Here is an 11,430-nt window from a genome sequence, read left to right as displayed (position 1 = left end):
AGCTTGTCCTACATTTTTTTGGACAAATTTAATCTCATTAAAATTGCAACATTATAAAAAAATGGACATTCATGTAATTTCATAAAAAAAACACACAATTTTTTTAAATTAAAATTGACCCTAAGAAGCCAAACTTTAGAATAATATCTCGGAAAACATATGCAACTAAATACCTTCAAAATATCGTGGTCTGGATTAGCACCATATAAAGGACAAATGGGTGTAAGTGCAAGCAACTAGAGCTGAAAATGAATGGAATTATTCATGAAAGCTCGTTAAAAGCTTAGCTCGATCTCATTATATACAAGTAGCCCAATTTCATTCATATATTTTATTGGCCCATTAAGTATTTAGAAGCCCATCCAACAAATAAAATTCAATAAGTAATCCAATCGCGATTTTAATAAGTGATCCGCTAGCCCAAAATATAGTTTCATCTCAGCCATTGAATTTTGTACGGTATATATCAAAGGATAAGATAAAAAAACCTAAAACACAGCCGCATACTTCTGTAACCGCGAAGGCTATATAAACGTCTTTTCCTCCGTCTCTCTTCTACCTGACACATTGGCTCTCCACCTACTCTCTTTAATCTCTTATTTGACTCTCTTCTCGTTTCATTCTAACATAGAACTTCATCTCTTCTTCTTCCCTCTTCTCTCCTCATTATTTCATTCCTTTCTCTCTACTTTCTGCCTACTTCTCTCTCCGTCCATATTTTCTCTTTTACCATCCATCTAAATCACCCTCGAAACATGAAAAAAAAAAATCATAATTCTATTTTCGTCCCTTTCTCTATACTTTCTGGTCACATCTCTCGCCTTATCACAATTTCTCTTCTACTACCATCTAAATCACCCTTTAAAATGTAGAATACCATGCGGCCCAGAATTTGTAGCCTTTGTCAAAGCAAAAGCTGAATATAAAAAATTAGCCATATCGAATAGTAAGAGAGAGTGAGTTGAGAGAGCTATGATAGGAGAGGGGATATTGAAATTCGTCCTTATAATGCAGGACCCAAGTATTGACTTAACTCTGGCCAAATTTCAGACGAACCATTTTCCAATTCTAACTCCCTCCACTTTTTCCAATTCAAGTTTTAAAATAAATAATTCAAACTACAATAAATTTCTCACTCAATATCTACATAGCCAGTCTTCTATCTCCCCCAGCCTCACGGCGCTCACCGCCGCTTGCCACCGCCACCAATTGCATTTTAGGTTCCTATCAGCGATAGTCTCCCATCTCCTCCAGCCTCACGGCCCTCGCCGCTGCCTCCCATCTCCCCTAGCCTCACGGCCCTCGCAGCTGCCGGCCACCAATCGCATTTCAGGCGAAACTGGTATATTGTTCTTTGTACTAGGGAGATTTTATTTTTTCAGTTTGTGTTCGGTGGATATTATTATTTTTTTTTTTCTTTTTCTTTTTTGTCTTTCAAATTGTTGGTAATTAGCTGCAGATTCTGAAGTTTGAGTAGCATAACCCTAAATTCCCCAATTTTGCTTCAGTTTTGGCTTTTTAGCCAGCCCGTGATTCGAATTTATATAAAGTATTATGATATTCTTAGTCTAGGAATATGACTGGAAGCATCTTACTTGATGTTATTACAATGGCAGACAAGGATAAGAAATTGAATGCAACTTACATTATCAGTGTTGGTCGAAAGCTTGGGTGCTCCATTTTCTTATTGCCTGAGGACATAATTGAGGTAAGAGTATAATCATTTTGAACTTGATCGCTCAGAGGTTCAGTCACTACACAAGTACATCTTGGAAATCACTTCATTTGGTAGGTGTTAGTGTTACAGTGGCACTAATGGTTGTAGTTGTCAAATACCAACTCCCTAGATGATATCAACTTTTAATGGTAGTTACCCAGCCTCTTGAACTTGTTGCCACCCTTCATCTGATTGATTCAACCCATAGTCTTCCTATTGATGGAAACTGGTGTCACTTGGTTGACCTCATCATTCTATCAATGGGTTGGCGAAGGTTTATAGTGTGCCCATCACTATACATATTAAGTGTTGGTAGAGATGTCAATCTGTCATCTGACATTTCATGGTTGGTTCTAGCCATCACCAGCTAAAATGGAATAATTTTGGTTGTGGTTTCCTAAATATGACCAGGAAGTTTGAGAAATAAGAAATTGGTACATTTCACATTGGATTAATACGTAAATTCAGTGTTAAAGTACACTGTAATTTTGATTGTGTTTGACAGGTGAACCAGAAGATGATCCTCACCCTAACAGCAAGCATCATGTACTGGAGCCTGCAACAAAAAGCTGAGGATTCAGAGTCAACCACACCTACAGAAGACAAGAAAGCACCGGAGGGCGACAAATAATAAAACCTCTCCAAAAAAGTTGAAAACAAGAAACCTCACCGCATAATCCAAAGGATAACTCTAGGTGGAGAATGACCAAGAATAGCAACTCCCAAAATTTTTTCTTCGAGCCCTTACTTTCCTTTCGAGGACAAGAAAAATGAAAATCCAGTTGCAGTTAGTTGATCTGTGAGATGGTACTCCTGTATGGGACAGGGCATGGTCAATTTTGTTCTGATCAACCACAAAAAAAGAGAAGTTCTTGTAAATTTTACCTTGTGTAATTATAGTCTACTGTTCTTATGTATATTCTTTCTCACAATTGTTATATTGATTATATAATGAATAATGCAACTGGGGAGAAATTATCCTCAGTGTCATACTCCATGGGAATCTCTTCTTTAATCCACTTTTTTCAGGCGTCTTACACTTGCATAGATTCTTATGAAGGTCGGAATTATGCCAACAAAAAGTAATAGAAAATTAAAACTAGAGAGTTCGATAGTCAGTATGCATTTTAGCACTTGCAACGCATATAAGGTCAGGGATTTTTTTAATTTATTTTTATTTTTATTTTTATTTGTCTGTGCAGGAAAGCTAGCAGTTATAATTGGGTCTTGTATAGGTATTTTGCAAAGTAATATCACAGGACACTCACGATTTCTCCTGTTCTCATTTCTCATTTCTGTTTTCAAAGCCTAATTCGCAGATGATGTCGTCTCACAGGAACCCTAATCAAAGCAAAAGACCTAATTCCCATCTGATTAATTCCCACTCTTAACGCCCCAATTCATATACATTGTACTGAAACCACTTTACACACGGATTCTTTACACACGGATTCTTTTAATTTGTAAAGTTTTTAATTTAGATATAACCTTTCTGCATATAAGTATATATACTGTAACTAATTGACTACACATACACACACACACAATCTTATTATCAAACAAGATGGCAATAATAACACATTAAGAAAAATAAAAAGAAAGTAAAATGGAGGAAAAAACTTACGTAGTTCTATTTAGCTATCTCGCTTACCCATCCAGTTTCTTCCCTAAAATGTGTGTCCTTGTACATGCGAATAGCGGGACCTTCCTCAGGACTTTCAACTTCCTCATCTTCTTCGTTTTGCCTTTCTTGCCTTTCTTGACTTTCTTTCAGCTGCAACACAAAATATGATTTAGATGGATAATAAATTGAAATTTTATAATAATTATTATAAATATTACGTACATAAACATTATAGCGTCTGGCGAAAGACATCGATCTAGAAACATAAGGAATCTTATTCTTCGAATGGTTGCCTTTATTTCTGTCACTTATTTTCTACATAGCAATTCAAACAATAATATAAGTTAAGAAACCTAAATAGCTAGTCAATCAATGCATCATAATCAATGATTTCAAGTAATTAAAAGCAAGTGGTTAAAAATCCGAACTTGAAATTCTGGTGACATCCACCAATCGCACATTTTTCCCCAAACATCAATATCAATAATACCATAAGGATGCAAGCGTGCATTCTCAATTGGAAGATGCTTGTCAAAATGATTCTTCAATTTATATCTATATTTCCTCAAGTGTTCGGACATTTCCTTAGTTACTCGCTTGAAATCAGTTTCATTGTCATGTGCATCCACTCCAAAGGTCACCTTTATAATGAACATTTAATTTAAGTTAAAAAGAGCACAATAATTCACAAAACAAATAGCATTGAAAATATGAAAAATAACTAACAAGTCAACAAAACAAGTATTTTAAGAGAGTGGTATCTCACTTTCTTAAACTAGAGTTCTTCCCTAGACCCCTCATATATGTGATTGATATCTTTATTTTATATTGTGTAACAGTAAAGAACCCTTATAATACACTGAAAATGATTAACGGAGAAAATTTAAATGCAAGGGTGTGCAGAGTATGCTAAAACTGTCCCTCAATATTACCCTCTTCTGATTCACCTTAAAAACAAATTCTATTGTAGCGATGTATTAGTAAAATAAGCAATGACAATAAAATCTTTTTAACAAAGTTGAGAACATGCTATAACCACGTGTTCTTGATCACATATATAGACTAGTAATTAAGTCATATCCCTGAGGTGCCTCAATGCCTTACATATATCGGCCATATCAAAAGTAGTGAGCCCAGAATCAGCATATCGAAGTATAGCATCAACTGCATTGTCCTGGTCAATTCTTCCCCAACCACCACTTGTCTGCCACATCCCGTTAACAACTCGGCAGATGTTCAATGAATCTTTTCCATTCTTAACAACAGTCCACCGTTTATCTTCAGTTACCGCACATTGGATTGGTCTTAAATGCAGTTTTTGTATCATAGTCCCCCTTTCAGATTTTATTTTGATTGAATTGAGGGTAAATTTGCTAAAAGATTGGTTCAGGAACTCTGCCATTGAGATGGAAGAGCTAGAATATAGATAGAGAGAGAGAGAAAGAGAGAGAGAAGGGAAATTAAGTCCTATAGGCTAGTATGTATGCATATGTAGATATATAGAGAGAGAGCTTAAGTCCTCAAGGGTGGGTTGTTACACACTTATGTTATGAACAAATAGTAGAAAGAAAAATAGTGACTGGTCCAGTTTAGAAGCAGTTTTATCCTATCTGCTTCTAATTCCGTGTCTCAGCCCACCACCATTTTCTTTCTTTTATTACTGTATTATTGTTTGAGAATCTTGTTTAAATGCATCATGTGTTTTTGTATCCTTGTGGTACCAAACTTCAGCTTGACTAAAATACCCTAAAGGGTTGTTACACACTTGTGTTATTGAACAAATAGTAGAAAGAAAAATAGTGACTGGTCCAATTTAGAAGCAGTTTTATCCTATCTGCTTCCAATTTCGTGTCTCAGCCCACCACCATTTTCTTTCTTTTATTACTGTATTATTATTTGAGAATCTTATTTAAATGCATCAAGTGTTTTTGTATCCTTGTGGTACCAAACTTTAGCTTGACTAAAATACCGTAAAGGGTTGTTACACACTTGTGTTATTGAACAAATAGTAGAAAGAAAAATAGTGATTAATATTACTGATTGCAACCTTAGAAGTAGCAAAATGGGCGTTCATTGAATTTAAGGGCAACACAACTGAACCCAATTAACTATTTGGTCTACTCTAATCAAGTTTTTAGTTCTTGAAAAATACTGTATAAAACAAAAAGTACATGTCTTGATAAATTCATTCCAAATTAGATTTTCTCTTCAATTAAACAGAGGGTGAATATGCAATTTAGGAAATTCCAATTCCAGATTTATGTTTAAAAGAAGAAAAAAAAAAAAAAAACTCCTAAAATCAAATACCCTTTAATTCCACTTTGTGACATGTAATGGAGATTTTCTCCTCTTGTAATTGTTCCTCTTTTGAATATTTATAAAAAACAAATACCCATTCAAGAAAAAAAAAAAAAAAGATATAGAATATAAAAGAACTCATTACCTTAAAATGGTCATAGCAGACCTGTCTCTCATAATATGGAATTTCCCTCCACGTTTTATATTTCAATAATGCTTCTTTATCTCTCGCATGGATGCCAACCTCAGCCGTCCATAAATTGTGATTTTTGCCAACGGGTTTAATATAACCCGTCCCAAACTCTACCGGAATTGGAACATCCTTTCCATAGAGGTCCTGAGCTTTGTGTAGGGCTATATTCTTTGCTTTTCCACGCCCTTTTCGTACTGGGCCTGAAAAAAAAAAAAATTATCAACTTAATTAAAACATAGTCATTCTACAAAAATGTTGTAGTTAATTTATGATGAAGCATAATTATCACCTCCACTTGGTTGTGGCCTCGTCTGCGAAGTATTACCATCACCTTCCATAATAGGCTATTGACTTATTAAATTACTACCATCAGCTTCTCCACTCGGTTGTGTGGCAGCTGAACTTGTAGATGGTGTCTCAGTTCGAGTTTGAGTCACGCTGGACCTTAATATTCTACGCATTAGTGCCTCTGAAGTGTCTATAATTCTGTTTACAAGCTGATATGAAGAATCAAGTAATATTAAATCAAAATAAACAAGCATATGCATAATACATTCTGAGTCATTATTTGATATTGGCTACTTCAGAACATAAACAGAAAATAAATCAAGTGATCTAAGATTAGTTTAAATAAATCAGAAAAATAATGAAGCACACAACCAAACTAAAAGATAAATATATTGAAAAAGAGAAGGAACTCAATTCTAGATAAAGTTCACATAATGTATTAATCATAATTCCAAAAAAATACAGCGCATGCGTAACAATACAAAGCTTCATATGTTATCCAAATCAGTATCATCTTCGGACAACAGTTCTGGTTCCTCATCTAAACTATACTGAACGTCATCTCTATCATCATCCTCGTTAACCCAAAAGTCGTCATTAATTGCTGCTTCACCACTACATTTTTCAATCACTTCAGCATTAAGGGTTTCACCCTCTAAATCGTCCCTGTTCAAAGAGAGTGGATCCATGTCCAAGTCCACTTCAACAATCCTATCCACAATGCTTGGTTCATTCTCTTGGTACGCTGCAGTGTTAAGCATTTCATCCTCTACTACTGTTTCACCCTCTTTTTCAGGTACATCAAATGAGCTTCTATTTGTTATATCTTGAACTACTTCCCATGTCCCTTGAAATTTGTTGTCTTTGACGTAGAAGCATTGTTTTGCTTGATTTGCTAACACAAATGGCTCATTTTTGTAAGCTCTACTGGCTACATTTACGCTTTTAAAATAGGTATCCTTATGTATACCAATCCTAACATCAAACCAATCACATTTGAAAAGGAAGATTTGTCTACCCAGTGGATATCGTAACTCAATGATATCTATTAGTTTACCATAGTAATCTTCACATTCTCCTTTCACTAACACACCACAATTCTGCGTTCATCAGTTTTATTCCCTTTCCTTAGTATGGAATCTAATCCCATCTACAATACAAGCAGAATATCGACTTACTAGAGATCCAGGTCCACACGCTAGCGAATACAAATCATCACAAGTTGTTTCCTTTTGATGATGACGTATTTTCAAGATCTATTGAAAAAATTGTAGTGTTAAATAAATGATGACACATCAATTTCGTTAAATAAAAGAATTTGATTAATTAAGTCCAATTTATACATGATGAACTTACTTGTGTTTCGAACCATCTAGAAAATTCTTTTGCATGTCTTTGAGGAACATTTCACGGATCTTGTCTCTCAAGTTCCACCTTGTGTTTCCTAAATAATTAGATGGTGTTAAGATAAAATTGTGTACATGTATTAAAAAGACTATATATTCACATAGGCTGACATGATATGACATGTAATAAGTTACTTACTCTTCGTATGACTCAACTACTCCAGAATTTTGTAACACGTACAATCGAGCCATTTCCATGTCCTTACGAGACAATATCTCCAAACTTTGCGCCCCTAGAGGTCGAACTACTTGCTTTAGATCTGAAATAGTGGTCCAATTATTGTTGCAATCCCCCTCATTATTTCTTTCTTCTCGATTGAACCGTGTCTCAATCCCTCCGAGAAATTTTGAACAAAATGTCAAGCATTCATTATCTAAGTAAGCTTCAGCAGTAAACCCTTCAGGACGTGCTTTGTTACGCACGTACAGTTTGAGGGTATGCAAAAATCTACATAACCATTAAAACTATTACAAATATTAAATCTAACAGACCATTAGAACTTGTCATAAAAATAATGTTTGTGTATTAAAAAAAGTACAGTACCTTTCAATGGGGTACATCCACTGATATTGTGCGGGGCCAGCAATAATGGCTTCACGCGGCAAATGCAGAGCCAAGTGCACCCTAATGTCAAAAAATGACGGAGGAAATATCATCTCCAACTTGCATAGTATAATAGCAATGTCCCTTTCCATTGCCTCTAAGACATCCACTTTAACAGTTCGACAACACAATTCCTTAAAGAATAAACCAAGCTCTGCTATTGCGTTACAAATATCTGAATCTAAGAATCCTTGTATAGCTATGGGGAAGAGGCGCTGTAAGAGAACGTGTGAATCATGACTTTTCAATCCAGATATCTTACAATTATTAACATTCACACACCGACTTATGTTCGAGGCATAGCCATCTGGGAACTTAACTGATTTTAGCCATTAACACAATTGCTTTTTATCATTCTTTGACAATGTGTAGCGCGCTTGTGGCATCTCAAATTTTTCACCATTACGCTTGAGGTGTAGTTCTTTTCTAATCTTCATTGCTTCTAAATCCAACCGACTTTTGAATGTATCCTTCGTTTTACCTTCAATGTCCAATAATCTCCCGAACACATTATCGCATATGTTTTTCTCTATATGCATAATGTCTAGGTTGTGCCGCAACAAAAGGGTCTGCCAAAAGGTAGTTCAAAGAAAATACTCTACTTTATCTAGTTAAGTTCAAAATTTTCACGAGTTTGCTTTTTGTTATTTGGTCCCTTTCCGAAACTAACTTCGGGTATGCGGTTAAGTTGTTCCAGAATATCATCACCTGTCAACTGCTTTGGTGGCCCTTTATCTTGCTTCTCACCATTAAACTGCTTGTACCGCTTCCTAAAAACATGATTTAGTGACAAAAACATATGACTTCCCAAATAACATAACTTCCTTCCGTGTTTCAAATAACAAGAACATGTTTCTTTGTTACAATTTGGACATGCTAGATAACCCTTCGTCATCCATCCAGAAGCCATCGCATAGGCGGGAAAGTCAGTAATGGTCCAAATCATTGCCGCATGCATTTTAAAGTTACATTTACTGTAGGTATCATACGTCGTCACACCATCCCTCCACAATTCTTTTAACTCTTCAACTAAAGGCCGTAGGTACACATCAATATCATTACCAGGTGAGGTTGGACCAGGAATAAGCAACGACATGAACACATACGGTTCTTTTATACATATCCAAGGTGGCAAATTATAAGGCACAATCATCACAGGCCACATACTGTAGGAATTGCTCATGTTACCAAATGGATTGAATCCATCAGTTGCTAATCCAACACGAACATTATGAGGATCAACAACAAACCAACTATGCTTATTATCAAAATCTTCCCAAGCTTTTGAATTAGCCGGATGTCTTAACTCATTTGCCTCCTTCACACGTTTCTCCTTATGCCACCGCATATCTAAGGCTGTATCCTTCGACATAAACAACCGTTGAAATCTTGATTTCAAATGGAAGTACCGAAGAACTTTTTGAGGGATTTTCTTACCCTTACCTTTGTGAGGTTTATACCTCGACTCACCACATTGTGGACAATTTTCCTTACCTATATTCTCTTTCCAGAATAGAACACAATCATGTTTACATGCATTGATACACTCATATCCGAGACCCAAATCTCGCAACAAGCTTTTAGTCTCGTAGTGAGACTTTGGTAACACATTGTTGTCCGGAAGCATCTCCTTAAATGCCATAAGCATCATCTCAAATGATTTATTGCTCATTCTAGTCATAACCTTCACATGTGACAACTTCGAGAATTTTTGATATTCTGGCCACAATTCACACTGTGCATCATTTAACAATCTAGCAAAATTTCCTCCTCCCACATCAACTTTAGGCGAATCTTCTTGTTGTTGTGCATTATTGAAGTTTCCCATTTGTACGTTATCCAACAACTCAAATACATTATCTACATTTCCATCTTCATCATGGGCACTTTCCCCACTAACATTAGCATCAATATTAACATTATTATTGGCTTGAGGAACCTCCCCGTGATATATCCAATTGGTATACCCCTTGTCCATCCCATTACTCAAGAGATGTTGCTTAACTTGTTTAATTTCAAGATATTCCTTATTTTTGCAACGACGACATGGACATCAGGTAATACCGCCTATTTGTAAATGACGACTAGCCACCTTAATGAAGTTTTCTATGCCATCAAAATAGGTTCGACTACCCCTAGTGTGATGATGAATCCAAGACTTATCCATCTAACTGGCATTTTACATAAAATAAAAAATAAAAAAGTTAGAATATCAATTATAAACAAGTCATTTGACCTTAAAAAGAAAAAACATACAGATGGCGAATATTGAAAAAGAAGCCAATCACAAAAAGTTATATTTCAATATTCACAGTTACAATCACTTTGGCGCGACAAATATTCCACCATCATTTTAAAATCACGTCAATCACAAAAAGTTATATTTCACACACAAGAAAACACTTTTACCCTGCAAAATCTCCAAATCTCTATTACCCAAAAAGGAAAATAATAGGACCTACTTTCTACTGAAAAAATGACTAAGATTAACCTGTTGATATAAGATTAGTTTAGGTCTCCCTTGCTCAGATGATATAAAAGGGTAGCAATATAACCTATTTAAATGAAATTATTTAAAGAAACTGAAAATATTCTGCGAAGGAAAGAGGGAAAAAAAGAAAAGAAAAGAGAAAAGGCTTAGAAAACAGTCCATGGGAAGGTTTGACCACAATGATTGGATAATGATTCATGATAGGTTAAATAGCCAGTATTTTACAAATTATGTCAGGCATGAAAGAGTTCAAGCACTAAGAAATTTGCATGTTCACTCATGTGAATGTGTGTGAGTGCAAGAATGCGTAATTGTGTCTGTTAGAAAGAGATACATAATAACCATCACCAACCCCATGAGAGGTAATAATTGTAATCAATCATAAGTCATAACATAACAAAACAGAACAAGCAACTCATAAAACATGAAAAGCATCTGGGACCTTTATGGTAAAATTAAAATTAACATACACAGACAACAGAGGAGGTGGTAATACAAACATAAGTTTCCACTAACCTTGTGCAAAACAATGTCAAAACGACCTTGATTTGAGAGAGGTCTATTTTGGTCAATAGCAACAAATAAAATTCCTTTGTTCCTGCATGGAACCATTTATGCAATTAGCTTCTTATTGACGATTGAAAACAAAGAGAAATATAGTGAATATGCTAAAGATGGATTGAATTATACAGGCACCGTTATCTTAATGTATACAATGAAAATCTTTAAAAAAAAATAAAAAATAAAAAATAAAAAAAAACCCAAAATCATAGAATAAAACAAGAATCAATAGCACAGGACAACAGCAT

General features: G+C 35.1%; 2 protein-coding genes across 2 annotated transcripts; one reads left to right on the top strand and one right to left on the bottom strand.

Moving 5' to 3' along the window:
- Positions 1-529: 529 nt before the first annotated feature.
- LOC132279155 (uncharacterized) lies at positions 530-2,712 on the top strand. Its single transcript, XM_059781086.1, has 3 exons — positions 530-1,342; positions 1,617-1,708; positions 2,223-2,712. Exons 1-3 carry the CDS (start codon positions 973-975, stop codon positions 2,346-2,348), a joined length of 588 nt encoding a protein of 195 aa, XP_059637069.1. The 5' UTR covers positions 530-972; the 3' UTR covers positions 2,349-2,712.
- Positions 2,713-6,608: 3,896 nt separating this feature from the next.
- On the bottom strand, positions 6,609-10,108 carry LOC132277860 (uncharacterized). The gene is made up of 5 exons (XM_059779701.1): positions 8,801-10,108; positions 8,531-8,699; positions 8,071-8,449; positions 7,666-7,974; positions 6,609-7,095 (listed from the first exon to the last, which is right to left on the bottom strand). The coding sequence occupies exons 1-5, from the start codon at positions 10,106-10,108 to the stop codon at positions 6,609-6,611; spliced, it is 2,652 nt and encodes an 883-aa protein (XP_059635684.1).
- Between the last annotated feature and the right edge of the window lie 1,322 nt (positions 10,109-11,430).

The sequence above is a fragment of the Cornus florida genome, unplaced genomic scaffold (assembly GCF_030987335.1).
Source record: "Cornus florida cultivar Cherokee Brave unplaced genomic scaffold, ASM3098733v1 CherokeeBrave_3.0.0_Hap2_Chr10, whole genome shotgun sequence".
Taxonomy (NCBI): Eukaryota; Viridiplantae; Streptophyta; class Magnoliopsida; order Cornales; family Cornaceae; genus Cornus; species Cornus florida.
Note: the sequence above shows the minus strand (reverse complement) of the source record. Positions and strands in the feature narration are given on the sequence as shown.